Source organism: Takifugu rubripes, chromosome 10, assembly GCF_901000725.2.
Source record: "Takifugu rubripes chromosome 10, fTakRub1.2, whole genome shotgun sequence".
In the NCBI taxonomy this organism is placed as follows: domain Eukaryota; kingdom Metazoa; phylum Chordata; class Actinopteri; order Tetraodontiformes; family Tetraodontidae; genus Takifugu; species Takifugu rubripes.
Genome location: NC_042294.1, coordinates 2,959,105 through 2,986,522, shown reverse-complemented (window position 1 = coordinate 2,986,522; position 27,418 = coordinate 2,959,105). Strand labels below are relative to the sequence as shown.

The 27,418-nt window shown below is 43.7% G+C and overlaps 1 protein-coding gene and 1 pseudogene across 1 annotated transcript; both read right to left on the bottom strand.

Annotated features, from left to right (window-relative positions):
* Nucleotides 1-3,446: 3,446 nt before the first annotated feature.
* LOC101074045 (general transcription factor II-I repeat domain-containing protein 2-like) lies at nucleotides 3,447-5,273 on the bottom strand (annotated as a pseudogene).
* Nucleotides 5,274-18,930: 13,657 nt separating this feature from the next.
* On the bottom strand, nucleotides 18,931-26,171 carry LOC115251337 (cyclic nucleotide-gated cation channel beta-3-like). The gene is made up of 14 exons (XM_029843146.1): nucleotides 26,147-26,171; nucleotides 21,780-21,888; nucleotides 21,612-21,669; nucleotides 21,079-21,165; nucleotides 20,939-21,003; nucleotides 20,748-20,870; nucleotides 20,466-20,607; nucleotides 20,238-20,397; nucleotides 20,060-20,157; nucleotides 19,900-19,983; nucleotides 19,676-19,794; nucleotides 19,422-19,574; nucleotides 19,198-19,338; nucleotides 18,931-19,099 (listed from the first exon to the last, which is right to left on the bottom strand). Exons 1-13 carry the CDS (start codon nucleotides 26,169-26,171, stop codon nucleotides 19,200-19,202), a joined length of 1,362 nt encoding a protein of 453 aa, XP_029699006.1. The 3' UTR covers nucleotides 18,931-19,099; nucleotides 19,198-19,199.
* Between the last annotated feature and the right edge of the window lie 1,247 nt (nucleotides 26,172-27,418).

Genomic DNA, 27,418 nt, shown 5'->3' with positions numbered 1-27,418 from the left:
GCTGTAGTGAAAACATTTAATAAAGCAATTTTTCATCAAAAAATGGATCAAAGCTACTTTTCATCTTTGTAAATATTCTTTTACTGAGATTCTGTCGCCTGGTGAGGAACAGACGATTCCGAAGAACAATTTTAAGTGAGGGGGGGGGGGGATCAGTGAAGATTGATTGATTTGTTTTTTACACATTTATGTTGTAATATTTTAAGATGATCATATTGGACCCCTACTGAAAAAAAAATTCTTATTTCCAAAAATTTCATATATCAAACCGCACAGTAGAAATTACGTTAAAATCCCATCAGCCATTACGGTATCACCGTAATGGCTGATGGGATACATTTTCCGAGTTAGGGTGCTCTTTTGTACTTTTCGCAGTGCATTGTGGGATACATTGAGTGCACTATGTAGGGTATAGGGGGTGGTTTCAGAAACAGCCAACCTGTCTTAGATGACTTCCTGTCTCCCTCACCATCTCCCTCCTGAAATGGAATTTGATTGTGAAATGTAAATTGAGTGCAAAAGGAAGGGTTGAAATGGAAATTTAGGAAGGGTGTGGTGGAGACTGGGAGAGCAGATGAAGTCCATTTGGTTCCTCATTCATTTACAAGGAAACAAAGGTTGAAAGAAGACCAGCGTCAAACGACTGAGGGGGGGACATCCTCAGTCATTCAACTTCTTGCGCCAGCCGGAACACCCGCTGTGAAGGCACCAAACTCCTGCGGTGCATACAGCGCACACCTACTGTGTTGGCGTCCTGTGTCCTGTGCATGCAGCAAACACATGCTGTGAAGACGTCCGCGCCTCAGAGGCGGGCCTTCAACTATATAAGATCAGAACTGTGTACATTTAGTAGAGATCTCTCCGCATGCTTCCGTGTGTGTATCCTGACCGACTGACTGGATTAAAACCATCTCCTACGCAGTAATTTAGATTAATCGTTTTTCTTCTCCAAACGGCTAAAAATTCTGCGACACTCCTTGTTGGCTGGTGTCTACCAGGCACCCTCACCTAGTTTTGTCTAATTTTGGTTACCATCTGTTGGCTTTTTCATTGTCCTTAAATCAATTTATCATGAATAAGTGGTCCCCGTGTGGCCCTCCCTCCTGAAGGAACTGGGCACAACACACACACTCAGAAAGTGTGAGGACCCTCGGATGGAATAATGGACATTTTTGAGAATGGTGTTTACCTCAGAGTTTCCAGTCGGTAGTTTGGAAAGTGGAGAAAACCACAGAGCAGCTTCACTCCTGAATCCTGCAGCTGGTTCTGACTCAGGTCCAGTTCTCTCAGATGGGAGGGATTGAACCTCAGCGCCGAGGCCAGAGAGTCACAGCTAATCTCTGATAAGCTGCAGTTGCTTAATCTAAATAAAGAAGGAAAACTTTTATAAGGTTATAAGTGAAACCAGTATAAATTTGCTCTGCCATGGTTTGGCAGCACAGAATATGACCCAAGTTTCCTTGCAGCATCTGAGTCTTCCACAGACACAGCTTAGTTTTAAAGGCCCTCACTGCTGCGTTCATAACAGCCAAAGGTTTGAATCACCGGCAGTTCAAGTCTTTTCTGGAGGAGTTGGATTCGGAATACAGAGTAGCTCAAAAGGGCCGGGCTGATTTTGCTATCTCTGCTGCCACAATAAAGCTAGCCTTTACAGCAGCTTCACTTTTTGATTTTGCTTTCATGAACATAGACTGCCGGCAAACCAGACTTCTTTTCATCTCCTCCACCTTCTGCAGCTTCTGCTTTACGTCCAGGTCCTTGTACTTTTCATAATGTTTTGTTTCATAGTGTCTTCTTGTTATATTCTTTCGTTACAGCCACATTAGCTCCGCACACAAGACAAACAGGTCTGTCCTTTATATTTGTGAACAGATAATCTGCCTCCCACCTGTTTTCAAAGCTCCTGTTGTCCATCTTTCATTTGGCCATTTTTGTGGAGGTAAAATTAATTTGTCCGATGTGTCTGGAGCATGGTTGTCAATGACTGTCAACAGAAAAAAGGAGCGCTTGCCGGTTTCGACTGCGCACCAATATACTAGCAAAGCACTGTGGGATTTGTAGTATTAGCGGTACAGTATACACCGCGGGCCAGCTCTAATGCACATTTGATATGATCTCGCGGGCCAATTATAAATACACTGCAGGCCAAATTTGGCCCGCGGGCCTGAGTTTGACACATGTGGTATAGGGGGTAGTTTCAGAAACAGCCAACCTGTCTTAGATGACTTCCTGTCTCCCTCACCATCTCCCTCCTCGTTGGCTGGTGTCTACCAGGCACCCTCACCTAGTTTTGTCTAATTTTGGTTACCATCTGTCGGCTTTTTCATTGTCCTTAAATCAATTTATCATGAATAAGTGGTCCCCGTGTGGCCCTCCCTCCTGAAGGAACTGGGCACAACACACACACTCAGAAAGTGTGAGGACCCTCGGATGGAATAATGGACATTTTTGAGAATGGTGTTTACCTCAGAGTTTCCAGTCGGCAGTTTGGAAAGTGGAGAAAACCACAGAGCAGCTTCACTCCTGAATCCTGCAGCTGGTTCTGACTCAGGTCCAGTTCTCTGAGATGGGAGGGATTGGACCTCAGCGCCGAGGCCAGAGAGTCACAGCTGATCTCTGATAAGCTGCAGTTGCTTAATCTAAATAAAGAAGGGAAACTTTTATAAGGTTATAAGTGAAACCAGTATTCATCTGAAAGGTTAATCAAAGGCATGATCTGTAAATATTTAATTTAGTTACAGGTTAAAAAATGATACTAATATGTAATTACCACAATTCCAACCTCTCAGGTTTGCACTGTTCCAAAGGAGAATATATATTGTTCTGGCCCTCACTCTTCCCAGGTTCTCCCACCTCTTTCCCTCCCATCTCATCATGGAGATCCATCTCACCTGTGGCTCATCTTTAAAGGCACAACGGCTGTTTCAGACTCCACACCCTCGTTCCCTGTTCACTACTCACTACATGGGGGACATGGATTGAGTGAACTACGTACTGCACTCAATTTAAAGTTAGTATTCAGACAACGGCGTCATTTACGGCGCACGTAAAGTGACGTCATGTTGTCGCATAATAATTATGAACCGGTCACCGGGAAGTAAAGTCACGGGCCAAACTTAATATTTATTGAAAAATTAACTGCAACTGATATGTAATGTTTAACCTTTTCACATGGAAACAAACTTTAGTTTTGCTTAAACACAGAATCTGGAACAACAAACACATGAGAAATTAAATTTGAAATAAAATACACATCAGTGGTATTCATTTCTTATTTAAATAAATAAATAAATAAAGTATGTCTCTCCCCATATCCTTTCAAGTTCCTTTTTAAAGTAAATCTTTTTCAAAGCCAACAACAAAAGAACCAAAAATAATGTCATTCAATAACAATCCAACATTTCAACTATTAACAGACCATGCCTTGCAGTAGAAAAAGGGCATAAGAAACAGATATATTCAAGCTCAGTTTGCTACACTCTGGTTTACTCTGCACATCGGTCTAAGCCAGATACCTGGCATCTTTTCTTAGATGCAAGTTCATCAATGTCTGGGGTCAGGCTCTGAGCTGAGGAAAGCCTCAGGACGGAGTGACGGTGTTCATCAGTGAGTCGACTTCTGTGAGGTGTTTTGTTCACCTTCATCATAGAGAACAGTTGTTCACATAGATATGTGCTGCCGAACATTGAGAGCATCTGAGCAGCTTGGGTGCGTAATTGAGGCATTGTGTCTGGGAGGAAACATGGAAACCGCGCAGCACCAACAGTCATGTTTTGATTTGAGCATGTCATTACATTGGAGTTCAATTAGCTCCATTTGGAGGCTGGTTGGTGCGCTTTCCACGTCTATCGCAAACGGTTTACTGAGCAGTTCAAACCTCCCTTTCTGAGCCTCAAAGTCGTCAAATCGCCGGGAAAACTCGCCGCTGAGCGCGTTGATTCTTTCAGCAAACTGTGCGCTCGGCAGCACGGCAGGAGAAATTTGCTCTGCCATGGTTTGGCAGCACGGAAAATGACCCAAGTTTCCTTGCAGCATCTGAGTCTTCCACAGACACAACTTAGTTTTAAAGGCCCTCACTGCTGCGTACATGTCTGTGATGATGTGGCCCCGTCCCTGAAGCTGCAGGTTAAGCACATCGAGATGGCTCACAATGTCAGACAGAAATGCAAGCTCACACAGAAATGTTTTATCTCTCAGCTCTGTTGTGTCCTTCCCTTTGTTTTCCATTAACTGACAGATTTCCTCACGTAGCTCAAAACATCTGTTCAGTACTTTTCCTCTGCTTGGCCGTCTCACCTCTGTGTGATAGGGCACATCTCTGTATTCCCAATCCAACTCCTCCAGAAAAGACTTGAACTGCCGGTGATTCAAACCTTTGGCTCTTATGAAGGTGACGACTCGTTTCATAGAGCTCATAACATGTTCCATTTGCAGAGCTTTGCCACAGAGCGCTTCCTGATGTGTGATACAGTGATAAACTGTAAGTTCACCTGCAGCTTCCTCCCGCATCTTCTCCTGAATCCTGCTGACCAATCCACTCTTTTGACCGCACACCGCGGGTGCACCATCTGTCGTCCGTCCCACAAGTTTATCCCAAGGCAGGCTCATTTCAGTTATACATTTGGATACCTCTTCAAAGATATCTTTTCCTGTGGTGGTGCCATGTATTGATTTTAATCCTAAAAGTTCCTCTGTGATGCACAGGCTCGAGTCTACTCCACAGATGAAGATTGACAGCTGGGCAGTATCAGACGTGTGGCTGCTCTCATCCACAGCAGGGGAGTATGCAATAAAATCTTTTCCCTTTTTTATTAGTTGTTCATGTAGATTAGTGGAAAGCTCACACATGCGCTCAGCCACGGTGTTTCTGCTCAGGCTCACGTTTATAAATTCTTGCTTTTTATCTGGGAACACGATGTCTCAAACTTTGACCATGCACTTTTTGACAAACTCTCCCTCATTACAGGGCCGGGCCTGATTTTGCTATCTCTGCTGCCACAATAAAACTAGCCTTTACAGCAGCTTCACTTTTTGATTTTACTTTCAGGAACATAGACTGCCGGCAAACCAGACTTCTTTTCATCTCCTCCACCTTCTGCAGCTTCTGCTTTACGTCCAGGTCCTTGTACTTTTCATAATGTTTTGTTTCATAGTGTCTTCTTGTTATATTCTTTCGTTACAGCCACGTTAGCTCCGCACACAAGACAAACAGGTCTGTCCTTTATATTCGTGAACAGATAATCTGCCTCCCTACGATCTGTCGGCTTTTTCATTGTCCTTAAATCAATTTATCATGAATAAGTGGTCCCCGTGTGGCCCTCCCTCCTGAAGGAACTGGGCACAACACACACACTCAGACAGTGTGAGGACCCTCGGATGGAATAATGGACATTTTGAGAATGGTGTTTACCTCAGAGTTTCCAGTTGGCAGTTTGGAAAGTGGAGAAAACCACAGAGCAGCTTCACTCCAGAATCCTGCAGCTGGTTCCAACTCAGGTCCAGTTCTCTGAGATGGGAGGGATTGGACCTCAGCGCCGAGGCCAGAGAGTCACAGGTGATCTCTGATAAACTGCACTTAATCAATCTGAAAAATGCAGGATAAGGTTATACGGTGCAGGTCTGCATGTTATCTGCGTCAGTACTAAACCTACGTTAGTTCTTAGTTGGGTCAGACCTGAATTCACGATATTACAAGGAATTTTTTTAATGTCGTGCATCACAGCAGTATTGAGAACAGCCTCACTTCACCATCTTAGCAGCTGGTATATAGGTAGAAAAATGAAGACTGACCTGAGCCTCTCCAGTTTACAGTCTGGACTCTCCAGTCCAGAACAGAGCCGCTTCACTCCTGAATCCTGCAACGTGTTGTGGCTCAGGTCCAGAACCCTCAGATGGGAGAGGTTGGACTTCAGAGCTGAGGCCACAGAATCACAGCTGGTCTCTGATAACCTGCAGCCCCATAGTCTAAAATAACAATTATTTTGAGAGAAGACAAATAAAAATCAACATGTACCAGAGCAAAACACAGCTTACAAGCAACAAACCTCTCGTCCTGCACCGGCTTATCTGCCGTATGTTCGTATTTTGGGTTCTTTCAGGGTGGTTGGACAAGATCTACAGCGTATGTAAAGTGTGTGTCGGTCAAAATACCTTCCAGGTTTGTGAAACCACATTTCTCAATAGCACTCAACTCTTGTCAGTAGTTGGGACAAAGCGACCCACTCCTGATAGCTTGTGGGCGATGCTGCAGCGACCCTGCAATCCCTACACTCTCTGGTGAAACCAAATCAAAGGTTTTAGACACTGCTGGATGCTGGAAGGGTGGCTATAGTCTGGACGCAGAGTTCCCCTGACTGCACATTTCTCCAACAATGATTGGCAGCTGGTGTCACTTGTTCTCCAGATGAGAGAAGGAAAGAGAGCCCCCCCACAGTGTGTTTGATTGCCCCACTACAAGCTCAATGCTGCCAGAAAACATTGCAGGAGCATCAATTCCCCTCAGGGCATCAACAAGGACCTAGGAAAAGGTGCAGCTGCGACCTACTAGAGACAAGCACACTGAGCTGAGATTCAAAGCCCTCTCCTCCCAAGAGAAGAGCTCGTTTGTTGGAGGCTCTTCTGGGCGATACCTGGTGCCACAGCTCCAGCTCAGCCCGTCTCTGGAGCTGAGGTGGAGCTTAGCAAGTTTCATGGTTCTCCACCACTTCCTCTCGCTGAGGACCTTCTCAGCTGGTGGTTTCTGCTCCACCTTCCAAGTTGAGCAGGTGATACTTCTGCATTCCTGCCACCAGTGTCTCTGCAGAAAGAGTCGTCTCTACTGTTTTATATTATATTGTATAAAATTAGGATTTTTGGTTGATGTCTTGGATGTTGTTGTCTAAGAGCAGGTTTTTCTTTAATAACATAGAAAGATTCGATTAGAAGAGAAAATGTATTATTTTATGAGCTACTTCCACTACTATTATATACACATACTTCCATATTGTCTTAGATTGCAAGCTGCATTTATTGCATCATTCATAGAAAGTCATATTTGTGAGGAGAAAAACTCAAATAAGGTCATTTTCTTTAACGATCATTACAAAAGAAGGAGGCGATGAACAAACAGATTTATATAAAAATGTGTGAAAACTTATGCATGGAAACCTTTTTAAAATGGTTGCATTGTGTAGAATCGGTGTAGAATCAACTTGTTGACTTCTGATTTGGACTCCAAACGAAGTGAGGTGCAACAATTGTGGATGCTGAAAGCTTCAGATCTTCATGAAGGTTTCTGTGGTTGGACTGACCTGCTGCCCCTTTAAGAGGGAGGCAGGTTTGGGCTTCTGGATGGAATGAAGCCACCTAAGATGAGAATGACTGCAGGCTTTCAGTACCAAGGTCTAACAGGGTGCTCACTTCACACTTGGGCTTTTCTCTTTTTTGGGATGGCTTTTCTCAGTGGAGAAGGGGCATGGCACACTGCAGCAGCTTTCTTTTGGGGTTTTCTAGTTTTCCTTCTGATCTTTAAAAGACAGGAAGAACCATTTTTGATTGGTCTGAATGTTTGGGCGGTTTTGTGGCCAGCCTAAAATAAAACAAGACAAATCTACAACTGATACTTCCTTTCTAGTCATTGATGACCATCCTCACATGGGACAGATTTCCACAACCAATTTAATACTGCAAATCTGTCCTGTGTGGTCTTTTTTCTGAGAACTGTAACACTACGTTTATAGCAAAGATCAAACATGTAAACATTTATTGTCTAACTAGTTACACCTGGGAAAGTACTGGATCATCTCTGACTGACCTGAGCATCTCCAGCTTACAGAGAGGATCCTGGAGAAAACCACAGAGCAGCTTCACTCCTGGATCCTTCAGCTGGTTCCCACTCAGCTCCAGAACCCTCAGATGGGAGGGATTGGACCTCAGCGCTGAGGCCAGAGAGTCACAGCTGATCTCTGATAACCTGCAGTAACTCAGTCTGGATAAGGAATCATGGCAAGAAATGATCTCTTATTGGAGGAAAAGTCATATTACACTTGCTCAAAATCATTATTTCATTTTATTTCATTATTTAATCAGGAGTCAGGAGAGCTCTGGCCCCCCACTGATAAACTGGGATATTACAGCAACAACACAGTTAAAAAGTATCTATAAAATTGACTTTCAATGGCTCATTTAAATTCATACTACACTTCTCTTCTCCAAAAGTCAATGGAGTTTATCTTGAAGCCTTTCATTGTTTAGTTGTTATGTCGAAGATAAAAGAAAGCTGACCTGAGAGTCTCCAGCTCACAGAGAGGATCCTGGAGAAAACCACAGAGCTGCTCCATCCCAGAATCCTCTAGACTGTTGTAGCTCAGGTCCAGAACCCTCAGATGGGAGGGATTGGACCTCAACGCCGAGGCCAGAGAGTGACAGCCGGTCTTTGATAAACTGCAGTCAATCAAACTAAACAGGAAAGTGAAACAAATAAATTATAGGCAGAAGTGATACAGACCCACCCAAGAGAATGAGGGAGAAGGTTGGAAAACATTGGATGATCCATATTAAATGTTTGATTTCCAACCAACTATATCATGAGCTTGGACGTCTACAGGTGAATTAGAAATCCACAGATGAAACACAATGTTTGTGGTCAAAACAGACTCAGAGCTGACCTGAGAGTCTCCAGCCTACAGAGAGGATCCTGCAGAAAACCACAGAGCTGCTTCACTCCTGAATCCTCTAGACTGATGTAGCTCAGCTCCAGAACCCTCAGATGGGAGGGATTGGACCTCAGCGCTGAGGCCAGAGAGTCACAGCTGATCTCTGATAAACTGCAGCTGCTCAGCCTGGAAAACCAATAAATGGGGCAAATAAAAACACATTTCTAAATATGAAAATGAAGAGAAAAGCAGAAAATGTAAAGAAATTTAGAAAAGACCAACAGAGGCCTCCTGACCTGAGCGTCTCCAGTCTGCAGTTTGGATGCATCATTGCAGAAGACAGTAACTTTACTCCGGCATCTGTCAGGCTTTGGTTCCTGCTTAAGCTCAGCTCCCGTAGATGAGAAGGGTTTGACGTCATTGCTGAGGCCACAACTTCCCAATGACTCTTTGAAAGGAAACTACCAGACAGTCTGTTGTGTATGAAACAAAAATAGTGAGTCAAACTTTGGGATTTCTAATCAACTTATCTGAGAATCTACCTCAACACAAATGTAGCTCATTTCCTGGAAAAGCTAAATTCAACACCGTAGAGCAACAGTTTGAACGACCATCAGATCTGAAATGCAACTGAATTATTCTTAACATTTGTCTTATTTTAGAACAGCTCATAATTACTCAATATTTAAAATGATGATAGCAAATGGTTTGCATCTTTTTATCTGTCTATCGAATCTTTGGATATTTTGCATTTCATCCAATTTGTACGATCGTGCGTCAAGTCTTAATTCAGCGATCCGATCGATGACATCAGAGTCTCTGGTTGCATCGATTGCCCTCAGCTTCTGTTATATCTGCCTGTTTCCCTTCAAATCATTTTCACTGCACCTTTTGTTGCTAGTGATGAGGTTGCCACCTAACGGGTGTGGAAAGGGTCAAACAACTTTGTGGGTCACATAAAGGCTCCAAACGGAACCGCCACAAAGACCTAAACCACCCATTTAAACCAACGAGGCCGGCTGTTTTTACGTTAACAAATGAAGCAAAATAGTCACGTGTCATTAGTTAAAATGTGTTTTTCTGTCCTTTGAATACGATGTATACAAACAAACAAAAGTTATTTAATGACATGACAGTAATTTCATGATAGTCAGTTAACTTGTGGCTCCTATTATTCCTGCCTTATGTTGATTTGTCTGGATTGAACTTTGAACTTATATCCAGCCAGTGTTGAACATTTCTGGATTAATTGTTTGTTTTTTTAAAATTTATGGACGCTGCAATGGAAATAAAGAATTGAAGGAATGACCACTGGAGGGGGTATTGCTACCTGACATGATCCACTCGCTTGATTTAAACGCCGATGTCCGGCCCCAAAAACCTTTACTTACTCGGCCTTCCTGCAGTTCCTCACAGCTGGAATCAGGCGACGTCGTCCCTCCTCTGAGGTGTTGTACTGCTGCAGGTTCAGCTCATCCAGAACCTCCTCTGACATCTGCAGCAGGTAGGCCAGAGCTGAACAGTGGATCTCTGACAGTTTCCTCTCTGATTTCTTCTCTGACTTCAGGAACTCTTGGATCTCCTGATGGACTGACTGATCCTTCATCTCCATCAGACAGTGGAAGATGTTGATGCTTCTGTCTGGGGAGATTCCATCACTGTTCACCTCCTTCAGGTTGTTGAGGACCTTCTGGATGGTTTCTGGATGGTTCTCCGTCTGATCCAACAGTCCACCCAAGATCCTCTGATTGGACTCCAGAGAGAGACCATGAAGGAAGCGAACAAACAAGTCCAGGTGGCCATTTTCACTTTCAAGAGATTTAATTAGTGCTCTTATGAGGAAGTCATCAAGAAATGTGGCTGGATTGTTTTTTGCAAACAACAATGTAAACCCGGAAAAGCGGTTTGGTTTAGAATATTTCAGGAACTTATTTATAACCACTGTGTCTTTCCTGGTGTAACGGTGGAACATGTAGACGGCAGCCAGAAACTCCTGAATGCTCAGATGAACAAAGCAGTAGACTGATTTCTGGAAGATCACACTCTCTCTTTTGAAGATCTCTGTACAAACTCCTGAGTACACCGACACCTCAGAGACGTCCAGTCCACATTGCTCCAGGTCTTCTGAGTAGAACATGATGTTTCCTTTCTCCAGATGTTCAAACGCCAGCCGACCCATCTTCAGAAGGAGTTTTTTATCAGCCTTAGTCAGTTCCTCTGGTCTCTGCTTTCCTCCATACTTCTGCTTCTTCCTCTTTATCTGAACCCTCAGGAAGTGTGAGTAGAGGTCAGTCAGGATTTTGGGCAGCTCTCCTCTCTGGTCTCTGGTCATCATGTCCTCCAGAACTGTAGCAGTGATCCAGCAGAAAACTGGGATCAGACACATGATGTGGAGGCTCCTGGAGGCCTTGATGTGTGAGATGATTCTCCTGGACAGATCTTCATCACTGAACCTCCTCCTGAAGTACTCCTCCTTCTGGGAGTCAGTGAAGCCTCGTACTTCTGTGATCCTGTCAACACACGAGGGAGGAATCTGATGGGCTGCTGCAGGTCTGGAGGTGATCCAGATGAGAGCTGAGGGAAGCAGGTTCCCCTGGATGAGGTTCACCAGGAGCACGTCAACTGATGATACTTGTGTGACATCAGAGATGACCCGATGCTTGTTGAAACGCAGTGAAAATCTGCTTTCATCCAGGCCATCAAAGATGAACAGAAGTTTCCAGACAGTCAGATCTTCTGCTCTGATCTTCTGTAATGTTGGATGGAAAACATGAAGCAGTGAGAGAAGACTGTGCTGCTCATCTCTGATCAAGTTCAGCTCCCTGCATGAGAGCGGAAGCACCAGACTGATGTCTTGGTTCTCCAAACCTTCTGCCCAGTCCAGACTGAACTTCTGCACTGAGAAGGTTTTTCCAACGCCGGCGACACCGTTGGTCAGAACCACTCTGATGTGTCTCTGTTGCTCAGATAAGACTTTGAAGATGTCCTGGCACTTGATTGGAGTGTCCTGGATGTTCTTCTTGGAGGTTCTCTCAAGCTGTCTCACCTCATGTTGTGTGTCCACCTCCTCACTTTGTCCCTCAGTGATGTAGAGCTCAGTGTAGATCTTGTTCAGCAGGGTTCCACTTCCTGCTTCATGAGTTCCTTCAGTCACATGTTCACATCTTCTCTTCAGACTCATCTTATGACCTTCTATCACCTCCTGCAGTTCACCACCCTCTAAAACAAACAATCTTTTAAATCCTTTTACAATTGTCATCTACAGCAGTAACACAGATGTCCTCAACTGGAAAATATTCTGTCATGATTGAATGATAGAAGCAACAGTCGGGTAATGACCCATCTTACTGTCAGTTTTAAATGTTATGTCTTCTTATGTACACCTATTCTTTTATTTCATTGGGTTTCAATCTAATTTAGTCTATAACAACCATTTCCATGTCTTCCAAGAGTTTGCTTGGACTAAACAGCTGGTAAAAGCTGGATGATATTTAGGAAAACACATCAAACCTTCTCCAAACACATCATACTCAGCAGACCCATTGTCCTGTAAAGGTCACCTGCCTTCAACTCTTTAACACTTTCCAGAACTAAATGACTAAATACTGTCTAAGCATTTAGGAAGGTCTTCAGAGGGTTTGGTTCCAGTGGAACCAAACAAGTGCTCTCTGGATCTTCTCTTGCACATTGTAAATACACAAGTTGTTCCTTTATTCCGACCCAAAAGTATCTTATAAATACAAATGTACGAGATTACGTGAGACGCTGTTGTTCAGGTTGGCGGTCTGCAGTTCAGTTCTACGTTTCTTTTCACCCTCGGGACAGGAGGAATCTCCAATGGAAGCAGACCGTTTATGATACCTGTCAAAAATGGGAATAGTGGTTATACATGTCTACTGGGCGTTAGCAACGCCTAAGAAAGGCTGCGTTCACTTCTACTTTCAGTTTGCTCTGACAGTTGAAGATTGAATGAACACTGAGCAAAAAATATAAAATTATTTACGTTCTAACAAGCTCGTTTAGTTGGAGAAAAGTGTATTTGACCTAAGTGTTTAGTGGCTTTTCTTCATTGTGAATTTATGTTAAAAATAAAAGTGCCAAATCAGGAATATAAACTCATAGAATAGAACAAAAGTTCTACATTTATGCTCCAAATACAGTAGTCTGGTCTCTGAAACTGATCATTAAATAGCACAGAGGTCACACGTATTCAAAAGCTTATTTCAACCATTTAGAAATGACTGATATTGTTGTCTATGGTTTATTAGAACCAGGAGCCTTAAAAATAGACTTTTTAATGAATTTTCATGACGTGGTGGAACAGTGTGGCAGAACAAGCTACACAGACCTGCCATGTCTTACCCATCCGTATCTAAATGGAGAGCTGTAGCACTCTGCAATGATGGATATTGTTGGGAAACTTTAAAATATATGCCTAGGAATTTTTGTGAGATGATGTTAACCCATGTAGGAGAAATGACCAGTTAAAAACAGAAGCAATTTTCAGTTTTAAAAGATTTACCACACTAAAATTAACATGGGAGTTAATGGGAGCGAACGCCTGACATGTTGGTGCACCGTTTCATTAATTTCATTTTTCACGATAGTGGAGGCTAATACCTACAAAATGATGTTTTGTATGGTTGTGAAATGTTCTAAGGCAGAGTTATGTGGTTCAGAAAACCTTACTTTAAAGGTGAGGCTTGAGGTCCAATACTGAAGTTTAAAGGGCGGCCTTTAGACTGGTCACTCTTCAGGGACACACAGCTGGGCACTGTGGACTCTGCTCTGTCCTCGTCCATCCTGAGGAAACATCAGAAATAGTGATGAGACTGTGATGAAGGTAAATAATCTGTAGAGGTTGTAGTTAAATAATCCCAATTCACTGCATTTTTATCAAACAGGAACATTTCTAATACATTCTGGATAACAACTGAATCAATAAATCAATGATGTCTCTGTATAATTTTCATGTTTTCAGAGTTTAAGCTGCTTTTTTTAACTGTTCCCTGCAGTGAGAAAAGAACTGGCACCTTTTCCAGCCCCTCATCCTGCAGCACTGAATGTGCTCTAAAGTTCTTTCCAGAGCAAACGTCTCTGCACTTGCAGCAACATGTTGTAGTCATGGATCCGTGAGGAGAACCGGATACAGGAAACGCCCCGACATTGATCCCAAAAACCCAACTGGTGGCCAACGGTGGTCCAGCAACGACGGGGACGCTGGTCCATCGGGCCGACAACACTGGTTTTCCACAGGCCAACATGGTGAAAGGACTGTCTTCAGCTCAGCCAATAAATTATTTGGTGCTACATAAACATACTAGTCAGGACTTTTTAACTTCCCTCATTTGTTCCCCTCTTCAATTATTTCTATAATCCAAGTCCTCAAAGATCACTGCTCTGTTTAAAATAGATGAAAGAAATGACACCCACTCCTGCATTTCTTTCACAGTGGTTCCACAACATAGAACAATAAACCACTGTGAGAAAACGTGCAATATTAACCAAAAATCCTGTTGGTGTCCTGTGATCCTGTGTGGATTTATTTATTAATTTAATTAATAAAGTTAATTGTCTTAAATAATACCAAAATATCCAGCTGTAACCTGGACTGTTGAACAACTCTAATAACTCTAAGAGCTTTTCACCTGTCACAAAAATGTCGCTCTTCCTGCTTCGTCTGAACAGAATACTTTCACTTTTAAAACCTAATCAACAGCTTTATGGCGTATATATTACTACCATTAAAGGGTTCTGGGAGGGTTTAAAGTTCTTTAAGGATCAGTAGCAAAGAGCAGAAAAATAAACTAAACTTCACTTAAAAAGACTATTCAACTATAACTAAAGCCAGACTATAAGAAAGTTAAATAAGACCTATTCATTTATAATGTATAATGATGTTTTGTGCTAAAACTAAATATGAAGTCTAGTTGAATCAAATCTTGATTTTATCTCCAAACACAACTGTCAATTCTTTTCAATAATGCTCTTCGTTTCCACTCACCTTGTCGGTCTTCAGTCTTCCTGCTTAGTCTGAAAGGAATACTTTTAAAAACTCGTTTGTTGGGTTCCCAGTTTCTGGGACCGTTGTTGCTGGTGTCTACCTGCAGGGGGCGTGGAGGAGCCGCTCATCAGCCACAGTGGCCCCGCAGACACACGCACCTGCGGTCTCTCTTCAATCTCCCGTTAGATTTAAGGACAGAACTCCCGTCTGCCAGCGGCGGAGTGTTTTCGGCCTCATCGCCAAACCCTGACTTCTGTGGCTTGACTATTAGTTTTCCGAGCGGACTTGTTTTGGACTCTCTCGAGGTCTCTCCGCCTCTCTGTGAACGCGGACTAAACTGTTCTTGTTCACTTTAAAATAAAGACGCTTTTCGGACACCATTGTCCACTGCGTGTTGCTGCTTTCGGGTCCTGATCCAACCGTTCCGAACACTCCTCTGTTGATCAACAACTTTATGGCTGTTGATTTATATTCCACTACTATAAAAGCATTCTGGGACGGCTCAAGATTAAAAGTTATTTTGCTATTTTAATGCCTTAAATAATGAAAACTTACAATGCAACTTAATTAGATAAATAAACTTAGTTAAAAAAGATTTATGATGCGTCACAGATTTTAGAAAGACTTGTAAAAGCAGCATATTTCTGCAGCCCTGGAGTCCAGGAGGAGCAGCAGAGGCGCGTTTAACTATTGTCTGCAGTACCACGCGTGTCCACCGGGTGGCGGTAAAGCACCACATGATATTTCTCCTTTTTGGAACTTCTTCAGCTACGTTGAGCTTTAAATCTTCACCTGTCGCTCCCTTTAAGCTCTAAACTTTGCGGTTCTGTGTGTAGTTTGTTGGTTTAAATATTTCTGATTAATTCTGATGGCTGAAACTGTCAATGACCAATAGAAAGTTCGTCCATTTTTCTACTGCGTCACACATTTTCATTATTTATTGTCATTTTTGGGTCTGAACTGGACCAGTTCTGTGAACTGTTTTGCTTTTTCTGTGGACCAGATGTTCCAGGCAGGTTCCATCATCGGACACAGACGGAGACAGGTCACGTGACAACAGTCAGCCTTTAGTTCTTTATTACAGGAGGATCTGGTTTATATACAGACACGTATCTGCAAAATACTAAAAAGTATATGAACCCAAAGTACTAAAAAGTCTACATCCACGCACACGCGTGTATTAAGTGTTTATACACACGTTTGCGCGTACGTGCACACTGTATATTCATATAATAACTGTTAGTTTCTAAAACACCAAAGTAGAGTCAGTGAGGCACGGCTTCACCTCCTTTACACCGAGGTTTCACTGAGCAGGTGTGATGAACTGTTGCAGAAGGAAAAGCATGGAACATGTTAATAATCGGACACAAAAACACTCAGGTTTATTGTCTGGACCTCGCCATCCCTTTGGGGAGGATCATCTCATTCTTCAGCTTTGAACTGTCAGAGTTAAAAGGTTTCATCCTTCCACAAGACCAGAAAACTTCCGCCCAACCTTCTGACCTCTAGTGTCGTATTTTCATCTCTTCAAAAATGATCATGTTCAACATTTTGTCTTCCAAAGGAAAAAGAAAAAAAATTCTTCCCATCTGAAATTCAGGGCGAGACAATCCGAAAAAGGCAACTATCTCCAAATCTGAGCTTTCTGAGCGACTGATGTGAAGCTGGTGAAACCAGTTTGACGACCATTGTGAAACCAGGTACAGTGTAAATGGGGGGGGGGGGGGGGGGGGGGGGGGGCAGTGAGTGGATGCTGCATTCATCAAACACACAATAGTCAGAAGAGAAGAAGGAAGAACAGAAGCCCGTGTTCCTCAGTGTTGGTGTGGAGACGCCTGTTTGGAGGAGCAGGAAGCAGGCTGGACTCTTCCAGCTGGCTTTAATGCCACTTCTCTTCTGAGAACCTCCCAGCAGCTTTCTCTCCACCATCTTTTTACGCTGAAAGTTTTTGATCATTTCAGGTCAGATGTTCTTGGACTGAGGTTAAAAATGTTTGTTCTTGTGCTCGGAGCGAACCGACGATCCTCTAAAGTCAGGCATCCTAAAGGTGGATGTTTTCTGAGGCCTGGAGGCTTTAAAGTGGCGCTTTTACCCACTTGTCCTCGTTCTGTTGGAAACTTGATACAAAAACCTTTTCTGGAGCTTCATGTTCTGCTTTTTTGAAGGAATGAAATGGTTTCATCAGCGCTGCCGGGGGCTGAGCAGGCTTCATAAATCTGAAGCTCTGAGATCCTTTAAAGATCTCCTGGAATCAGCAGATGGGGGTTTGATCAAAAACTGTAAGAATCAGTCAAGCTATCAAATCTTGACTCAGTCCAAGCGTGAACCAGTCCATCCAGAGCTGATTATGGCTGATTATGGCTCAGCCAGGATTATGGCTCAGCCAGGAGGAAATTAAAGGATTTTAAGCCATCTCAATCTGTAAAAAATCTGGGTGTGATCTTTGACTCTGAGCTTAGTTTTATTCCACACATCAAAAACATAACAAAGGTAGGTTTTTACCACCTGAAGAATATAGCCAGAGTCCGCCCGTTTCTCTCTCAGGCCAGCACGAGGTGCTGATGCACGCTTTTATCTCTTGTCGTTTGGATTATTGTAATGCCCTGCTCTCTGGTCTTCCCAAAAAGAGCATCACAAACCTACAATTATTACAAAACTCAGCTGCACGAGTGCTGACGAGGACCAGAGGGCGGGAGCACATCACACCGGTTTTAGAATCGCTGCATTGGCTACCCGTGCGTTTCAGGATCGATTTTAAGGTTCTTTTATTAGTTTTTAAATGTCTTAATGGTCTTGGCCCGACTTATTTATCTGACCTGCTTTTATTCTATCAACCCTCGCGGACTCTGAGGTCCTCCGGCACCGGCCTTTTAACCATCCCACATGTAAGCTCTAAAACGCACGGGGAAGCGGCCTTCAGTTATTATGGTCCCCGACTGTGGAACAGCCGGAGAACCTCAGGGCCGCAGAGACTGCTGAGATTTTTAAAAAGAGGCTCAAGACACACCTTTTTAATCAGGCCTTTAATTGATTTTCTGATTATTTTCAATTTATTTTATGTCTTCATGCTTCTTTATGTCTTATCCTTATTTTACTTGATACTTTTACTGTTTTACTCCCTCAGTTTTTAGTCTTTACACCTTTCATCTCATTTACTGTTTTAGTCTGTTTTAGTCTTAGTACTGTTTTACTACTCCAATTCTTAGTTCCTCAGCTTTTAGCTTTTATACCTTTTATCCCATTTACTGTTTCAGTCCTTCAGTTTTTTAGCTCCAGTGTCTCCTCATGGTGTTTCCTCATGGGGGCCTGCCAGGCTGGGAGATGTTTCCGGTCTACCGCTGGGGGTGCTGTCCCATTGTCAACCCTGGCCTGGGTGGTTAGGGGGCTCTGTGCCTTGGCGTGGAGCCTCCGGTCTGTCCGGGACGGGGTGGTCTTTGTGGCGGTACCACCTGTGGTCACGGACCGTGACCTCCCTCAGCCTGGTGGGCCTCCAAAGGTGGCGTCTCCTTCGCCTCGGGTCTCGGTGCCCAGCCATGTCTCAGCTTGCCTCAGCTTGTTTATGTGTGTGGGTGTGTGTGTATGTGTGTTGTATGCATGTGTGTGTGTGTGTCCTTTTCTTGATTCTCTTGTTCTCTTTGCTGTTTTTATCCTTTGTGAGGCACTTTGTGCTACCTAGCGTATGAAAAGTGCCATATAAATAAAGATTGATATTGATATTGATATTGAAAGCACGGCCTGGGGGGGTTCATATGGAGCAGGCACACTCTGGCTCTATTGGTACTGAAAACAGCCCTTCAGCACAGCAGCCTGAAATACAGTTCTGGAGAACACCTGTTCCCAACAGAACCTGTTTAAAATGGGACCAGTAACGATGCCCGGCGTGACCACGGCCACGGGGAGAGAGGGGGGAGGGGGGGGGGCAGAGACAGGCGGTAACGCCGCTGCCCACCGATTCACCTGGAAACAACAAAAACCCCAGCAGCTTGGACCCAATATGGCAGCGTGTTCCTCAAAAACGCTCCTCAAACTCTCCCCACAGCTTCATTGCTAAACAGGATTTGGGTTTTTTTGTCCGTGCTAAATGGAAAGTGTTTGTCCTTTGGTGGTCCAACAGGACCACGATTTGGATGGATGATTTGATGTGACGTGTGACGTTTATTGGAAGATCTGCTTAATCTTCAGGCTGCTCGGGTGTTATCAATATAAAATAACACTGAAATGTAAAGGTTGCCCCCCCCGTCTCTCTGCAGGCATGTCAGTCCTGCCAGGTTGGACTCTCAGTCCATCGGACACAGGAACAACAGATTTGGCTACAGTCTCTGACCTTTCTGTCCCGACTAGCGTCTAAAACATTAGTTCGCTGCAGCGTCCCTTTTCCCCCTCTGGTGATGAGAGTTTTTAAGATGATATGTGATTAAAAAGTTGGATGTAGATGACGTAGGTTCTGCTCCTTTGCACTTTTCTGTGAACAGAAGAAAAACAGGCATGGTGTTTCCTGCCGAAAGAGCTTGAATATTTAGTCATCAAACGACCTCAAAGAAAAGAAAAAACACAAAGTACCTTCAGTTTTTCTTGAGTCGTCCAAATACCTTCAGCAACTTTGGTGTTGGAGGTTTTGTTTCAAACAAAAATGCACCTTTGGGCTTTTCCTCTTTCTTTGCATCAGTTTTAGCTGGTGCAGCCTTGGCCTTGGTCAGTTTCCTACACATACACACACACACACACACACACACATTTACACATTGAAAGTGGGTGTGGTTGTTCTGGCACTTAAACCGACTCACCTTCCCTTCCGAGCCAGAACCTTCTGGGACTCTGGGTAATGGATGAGGATGTCAAACAGGTCTTTCTTCTCCAGGACAAACAGGTTAGCAAAGCCGTGTGCTTTGACATTAGCTGTGCGCCTGTTCCCTCCATCTTTGGCAGACTGCAGTAAGCTGTGATGGAGCCAGAGGACACGTGTGCACGCTACAGGATGTTAGCTACGGGTGGGTGATACTTGGACCGAATCCAAATCTTCAAGCATCTCAGGACACACCTGATTTCTCCAAAGACGCAGCCCGCCTTCAGAGCGACGAAGACGATGCTGTTGTCAGGTCCTCCCACCACCTGCACCGCTCCACCCTTGATGATGTACATCTCTTTACCGATGTCCCCCTGCAGGGGAAAATAAGCAAACCCTCCATGTAGATGAGACTCCTGTGTTGTAGAACGAGGGGAAAGCTTCTGCTGGCGTTGAGGAACATCGACCACGTGACTCACTTTCTTCACCACAAAGTCTCCTGGTAAATAGATGATGGACTTGAGCCTCAGTAACATGTCCACCAGCATCTGCTGGTCACAGCCCTGATGGAAACCACAGGTATGTGAGTCTGAGCTGCACTGGGACTGCTGGTGTGTGTGGGAGCCCCGGAGGAGCTACCTTGAACAGGTCGATCTTCTGAAAGGTGGCCAGGTTGATGTCCACGGCGATGGCGGTCCTCATCACCAGAGGCATCTTATCCAGCAGCTCAGACTCGTCTGATCGGGGCGCAGCAGACTTTGGGTCATCACGTGTTCTGATTCCTGGAGATGGAAACACTGGAGGCTTCCTGACTCACCCAGCATGCCTTGAGCCGTCCAAGTGTAGTTGTACCACGTCTTCACTCTGTTCTGGACCATCTTGGGGATCCTGTTGGTGTTCATGTAGGCAACACAACCGTCCATGGAGGCCCTGAAGTAAGTCTGACCCGCCGTGGCCGCTCCTATGACGTCTCTCATCTGAGAGGAAACGGGACGTTTGAAACGTCGTGAAGACGCGGCTCAAACATTTGGAACGTGACACCAACCTGCCCGATCAAGCTGGAGAACACAAAGACGCCGATGAAAAAGTTGGACATCTGAAAGGTAATCTCAAAGGTTGTTGTGGGCTCTGGGAGACCCCCGATGTTGATCAGACTGCGCACGGCAAAGTAGTAACAGCGCAGGTACCTGTGGAAGAACACGGCCTTTCACACATCACGGCAGAGGTTCAGCACCCTCAAACACACCTGATGTGAGAGGCTTTGAGCCTTAAAGCTCAAATCTTTACACTCATGCCCACGGATGATCATCGGAGATGGAAAACCTACGCTGTGCCGTTGCCGTCGTACACCCAGGTGGTGGTGGCGATCCCCTGATGCTCCGAGGCCACGAAATAAGCACAGGCGTTGAGGTGAAGCACGAAGAGCAGGTATCCTGTAGTCCGAGCCACCCTGCGGGTTAAACACAGCCCAGATGTCTGGAAATGCCTTTATTTTAACCTCCAGAGGACTCAGAATACCTCCAGATGTAGGCTTTGGCCATGACGTTCTCCAGCCGATCACTGAACTCAAAGAAGGACTCGACCTGCAACAGACAAGGAGAACGTTGGGGAATATTTCCACGTGTGTCTCGGGTGACTGTGGGGCGGCTGCTGCCTACCCGGACGATGCGGTTGAGTCTGTAGATGGAGGAGAACTCAAAGTTCAGACAGAGAAGGTCGAATGGGAGGATGCTGAAAATATCAGTCTGACAAAACAAACATTCAGGGCAGAAACAGAAGCATTTCCAATCATTTGCATATGAAATGGGAACATATGAAACAGTTGTAAGGTTGAAACTATGGTTAATACTAAAGCTGGACCATCCACTGTGAGCGGAGCTCCAGACACACGGAAAAGAAATGTTACAAAAAGAGGAAATCAACAAAAACACTGAAGTCGACTCCATCTCATCTCTTGGCCGACTTTTATTCCAAAGCAGCGTCAGAAGTGTTGAACCTGCAGTTTTGGAGCCGGTGTCGCCCTCTGCTGGACATGGCAGCACATTACACAAACCATCTACTCAACCACTGCTGGAGAACCAGCAGGGGACCAGTTTAAAGCCCATCACCCTCCAGGCTGAAGAAGCTGCACGTGCTGGGTCCGTTCCTACAGAAGGAAGCTCAAACGTTGACCAGTGTTTTGAACTCTGACCTTGAATCTCGGCGACTTCCGATAGTGCGCTTTGGTCAAAGCTGGGTCGTGCTGCAGAGGACAGACAGATCAAAGACGAGGTCAGCGTCCAGGGTCTCAGAGGAACGCACGCGACATCGCTGCCAACAAAGCGCACCAACGGCGCCGCCTTAAATCTGCTGTCAGTACATGTTGGCGGCGGGACTGTGGTACGGGAAGGCCAGGCGCACCGTGCAGAACCAGATGTTGTAGTTGTACGCCAGCGCCACCAAGGACAACCAGGCGATGTAGCGGCGGTCTGCAGCAACAGAGCGGGAGATGTTCACGGTGGTTTCGCATTCATCCACCTTCCCTGAACGCCTCTCACCTAAAGGGTCCAAGGTCGACAAAGTATAGAAATAGAATAAATAAAAACAAATAAGATTAGAAAGTTATAAGCATATATACAGCATATATTATAAGAATATACAGTATATATAATATATACATAATATAGTATATACATATTATAAGCATTATAAGCATATATACATAAATATAGAATAAAATAGAAATAAAATTACAACATAAATATTACAATTATTGTTATTGGGTGGGTTTGGATGAATTATAGAGTTTAATGGCGGACGGCAGGAATGACTTCCTGTACTGTTCCTTAGAGCATCCTGTCTTTATCAATTTTATTTTACAGTATAATCATTGTTTATGTTCTATGTTTGGATCTATGATGTCGAAACAATAAAACTCAAAGTAAACCGCCAGATTGTAGATGAGAGTACTTTATTGATCCCTTTAGGGGGTGTCCATCAGGGAAATTAGCATCTCCAAAAAAACGTACATCACTGTACAAAATTACCCACCACCATTACACACCATTAAACCTATTAAAGATAATAAAAATAGAATAAAATAAGAAATAAAATAGAATAAATTAAAAATAGAATATAAATATAAACTATAAAAATGTAAATAAATGAATGGATGGATGAATGAACTGAATGAATGGATGTCACAGTATTATGTTATTGCAGTGTATGAAATGGCTTCATCTCATTCCTTGAGTCAGTTGGTTTCCTCCAGCAGATAAACCAACCAACTCATAACTTCAACCACACCCTAGATCTAGTTCTGACTGATGGTGTTGAGGTAGAACATGTGTCAGTGTTCCCTCAGAACCCCCTCCTGTCAGATCATTCTTTGATCAAATCAAATCAATCAAATCAATCTTTATTTATATGGCACTTTTCATACGCTAGGTAGCACAAAGTGCCTCACAAAGGATAAAAACAGCAAAGAGAACAACAGAATTAAGAAAAGGACAGAGACACACACATGCATACAACACACTTACACACACACCCACACACATAAACAAGCTGAGGCAAGCTGAGACATGGCTGGACACCGAGACCTGAGGCGAAGGAGACGCCACCTTTGGAGGCCCACCAGGCCGAGGGAGGTCACGGTCTGTGACCACAGGTGGTACCGCCACAAAGACCACCCCGACCCGGACAGTCCGGAGGCTCCACACCAAAGCACAGAGCCCCCTAACCACCCAGTCCAGGGTCGACAATGAGACAGCACCCTCAGCGGTAGACCGGAAACATCTCCCAGCCTGGCAGGCCCCCATGAGGAAACACTGGAGCTAAAAACCGAAGGATTGAAACAGTAAATGGGATAAAAGGTATAAAAGCTAAAAGCTGAGGAACTAAGAGTTGGAGTAGTAAAACAGTACTAAGACTACAACAGACTAAAACAGTAAATGGGATAAAAGGTGTAAAGACTAAAAACTGGGAATAAGAACTGAGGGAGTAAAACAGTAAAAGTGTCAAGTAAAATAAGGATAAGACATAAAATAAATTTAAAATAATCAGAAAATCAATTAAAGGCTTGATTAAAAAGGTGTGTCTTGAGCATCTTTTTAAAAATCTCAACAGTCTCTGTGGCCCTGAGGTTCTCCGGCAGGCTGTTCCACAGTCGGGGACCATAATAACTGAAGGCCGCTTCCCCGTGCGTTTTAGTGCTTACATGTGGGATGGTTAAAAGGCCAGTGCCCGAGGACCTCAGAGTCCGCGAGGGTTGATAGAATAAAAGCAGGTCAGATAAATAAGTCGGGCCAAGACCATTAAGACATTTAAAAACTAATAAAAGAACCTTAAAATCGATCCTGAAATGCACGGGTAGCCAATGCAGCGATTCTAAAACCGGTGTGATGTGCTCCCGCCCTCTGGTCCTCGTCAGCACTCGTGCAGCTGAGTTTTGTAGTAATTGTAGGTTTGTGATGCTCTTTTTTGGAAGACCAGAGAGCAGGGCATTACAATAATCTAAACGACAGGAGATAAAAGCGTGCATCAGCACCTCCGTGCTGGCCTGAGAGAGAAACGGGCGGACTTTGGCTATATTCTTCAGGTGGTAAAAACCTACCTTTGTTATGTTTTTGATGTGTGGAATAAAACTAAGCTCAGAGTCAAAGATCACACCCAGATTTTTTACAGATTGAGATGGCTTAAAATCCTTCAATTTTGGAAAAAGTTTCTCTCTCTGACCTTCAGGGCCAATAACTAAGGCTTCTGTTTTGTCCTGGTTGAGCTGTAGGAAGTTTTCTGCCATCCATGACTGGATATCTAGAATACAGTTAAAAAGGGCATCAACTGGCCCTGTGTCATCAGGAGCCACGGCGATGTACAGCTGCGTATCGTCAGCATAGCTGTGGAAGCTGATGTCGTGGCTCCTGATGACATCCCCAAGAGGAAGCATGTAAAGATTAAAAAGGGTTGGACCTAAAATTGACCCTTGGGGAACCCCACACTTTGTCTCATGGATTCTCGAGGAGCATGTATCCATACTTACAAAGAAGCTTCGATCACTAAGGTAGGAGGTGAACCAGTTAAGAACAGTACCAGAGAGGCTGACCAGGTTCTTCAGTCTATTCAATAAAATATGGTGGTCTACTGTATCAAAAGCGGCAGTCAGATCCAGTAGAACCAACACCGTGAGCTTTTTGTTGTCTAAGTTACACCTGATGTCGTTTAAAATCTTTAAAAGGGCTGTCTCTGTACTGTGGTTCATCCTAAAACCAGACTGATGCCTCTCTAAAATATCATTTGAGTTTAAAAAATCATTTACTTGGTTAAAAACAAGTTTTTCTAAAATTTTACTTAAAAATGGTAGGTTGGATACTGGCCGATAGTTATTTAAAACGCTGGGGTCCAGATTGCTCTTCTTCAGAAGGGGTTTCACCACCGGAGGAGGTGGGGAAGACACCCGTCTGAAGAGAGCAATTCACCATATATAAGAGATGTTCCTCAAAGAATCCATAAAATGTTTTGAAAAACGGTGTGGGAATTGGGTCTAAAAGGCAGGTTGTGGGCCTAACTTGGGAGAAAACTCGACCAAGTGTCCTCGCATCAACCAGGACAAAACTCTCCAGTGTCTCCTCCGGTGGAAGCAATGATCCAGGAGTGTTGTTGATTAAAATTTGCTGTGATAAAAGACTGGATCTAATATTATCGATTTTACTCCTGAAGTGGTCTGCAAAGGCCTCGCAGAGGGTGTCAGTCGTTGTTGTGGGACACCTGTTAAAATTACCGTTGGTTAAAAGCTCAATGGTGTGGAATAGAAATTTGGGGTTGTTTTTATTGTTGGAGATTAGTTTTTTGAAATGAGAGGTTCTTGCCTGCTTGATTGTGTTATTGTAGGTTTTGAGGTGTTGATAAAATATTTCTTTATGAATGGTCAGTTTGGATTTCCTCCACCTCCTCTCAGCACTCCTGCAGGTTCTTTTCAGTATTCTAGTTTCTTCATTTCTCCACGGTGGTGCACGTTTTGTTCGTACAGTTTTTGTGACAAGTGGAGCCACAGGGTCCAGCGTTGACTTTAATTTATTGTTAAAAGTGTCAACAATAAAATCACACGGTGCTGGTAAAATTTCTGCAGGAGTGCTCTGTAAAATCTGGATAAAATTTGCAGCCACTTCAGGAGTCAGGTAGCGTCTCCTCATCGCTCTCACAGGGGGCCCCCGCTGGTTAAAACTGGTGATGTTAAAAAACACGCAAAAGTGGTCAGACACGGCCAGATCCACAACAGAGGACCCACCCACGGACAGGCCATAGGTTATGACCAGGTCCAGGGTGCGACCTCTGTTGTGGGTTGGCCGTGTGACATGTTGTTTAAAATCCAGACTGTGAAGGAGGTTTAAAAATTCTCTGGACACTGGGTCCGAGGCGTTGTTGAGGTGTAGATTAAAATCACCAGTTATTAAAATCCTATTGTATTTAGCATAAATGATTGATAAAAATTCTGAGAATTGGCTGATAAAAGAGGTGGAGTATTGGGGTGGTCTGTAAACTGTTATGCTTAAAATCGGAGGGCTGCTAAAAACAAACGCATGATGCTCAAATGATGGAAACGTATTAAAAGAGACCTCGCGTGAAGACATTTCGGTCCTTGTTATTGAGGCGGTTCCACCTCCTTTCCTACCCCCCCTTGTAGAAAATAAAAAGTTAAAATGTGGGGGGCAAGCCTCTGTGAGAACAGCAGGTGCATCAGTGCCAAGCCATGTCTCAGTAAGGAGAATACCATCAAGGTTTTTGTCTAAAATTAAATCGTTTATTATAAAAGATTTGTTTAAAAGAGAGCGCACGTTCAGCACGGCCATCTTTATGTCCGCGCCGGACGTGCACTCATCATGTCTTTTTATAGGAACAATAAAAGCACTGTCACGTCTGGGAACAGTCCTGGGTTTCTGTCTGTATGAAGTGATGGTGTCAATGGAGTGAGTGATCACTTTTACATTTATGATTAAGGATTCTTCTATGCTCAGAACAAAGTCTTACTATAGCAGATGTCTCTCATATAGCTAAGTTTAAGGAAGTGATCCCTGTGCTGATCCCAGGACCACCGTGTGTTTCCCCAGGGATCAATCATTATAATCTTAGCCCTGCTGAGGTTGACTCTATTGCTGAAGGTGCAGCAACCTCACTGAGAATCACGCTTGATTCTGTTGCCCCCCTGAAAAAGAAAATAGTAAATCAGAGGAGGTGTGCCCCCTGGTATAATCCACACATCAGGACCCTCAAGCAGAAAGTAAGTAATTTGTGTTAACAAATTACAGGCCAATATCCAACCTTCCTTTTATCTCTAAAGCCGAGCGCCAGAAGTTCCAGCAAACGTTTGACAACCAGCAGCGACGACAAAATGTAGAGATACAAGTCAGTAGGAGACAGACGGAGCCTCTGCGGACGCACGAAGGAGCCGCGTCCGGGCTGGAGACTCGCTGATGCTGCGCTGACAACCACCGTCAGTGACAAGCTAGCGAGAGTGAGCTCACGAGACCGGAAATTAGCGATAGTAACCGGAAGTAAACAAAGGAGCAGACAACTTGGCATTAAAGTTTCATTCAAATATGCAAATAAAGAGTAAAATAACAAATACATTTAAACTTAACAGAAAATATAAAGACTCATCAACTTTATTTGTACCCAAAATTATTACATAAACTTCCTCATGCAAATATTTCGACAGTATGATATTAAACTATTAGAATTACACAAATGTATTTTTAACTTATGCCAAAATGTACATGTAAAAATGTTTTGATCCTCAGTCACATAACACAAAGCAGATAAACACATAAGGAAACACAGTAAAGTTTCAAATTTTAAAAAATATCAAATCTAAAATATATTCACAAAATAAGCATAAAAATTAAGTTGAGAATCTGTGACTGTGTACTTAGCAATTCCTTGCGTATTCTAAGTTTATTCTTTTTCTTATTTTAATTATTCCGTTTTTAGAATAGTTTATGGTTGAAGCCAGAACCTCTGAAC

Excerpts from the sequence above, each read along its gene's own strand:
- LOC115251337 (XM_029843146.1), bottom strand. The coding sequence starts at position 26,171 with ATGGTATTCTCCTTACTGAGACATG. Across the intron at positions 21,166-21,611 it reads GGAAGTCGCCGAGATTCAAG|ACTGATATTTTCAGCATCCT; the intron begins GTCAGAGTTCAA and ends TTGTTTTGTCAG. Across the intron at positions 20,398-20,465 it reads TCTCCAGCTTGATCGGGCAG|ATGAGAGACGTCATAGGAGC; the intron begins GTTGGTGTCACG and ends GTTTCCTCTCAG.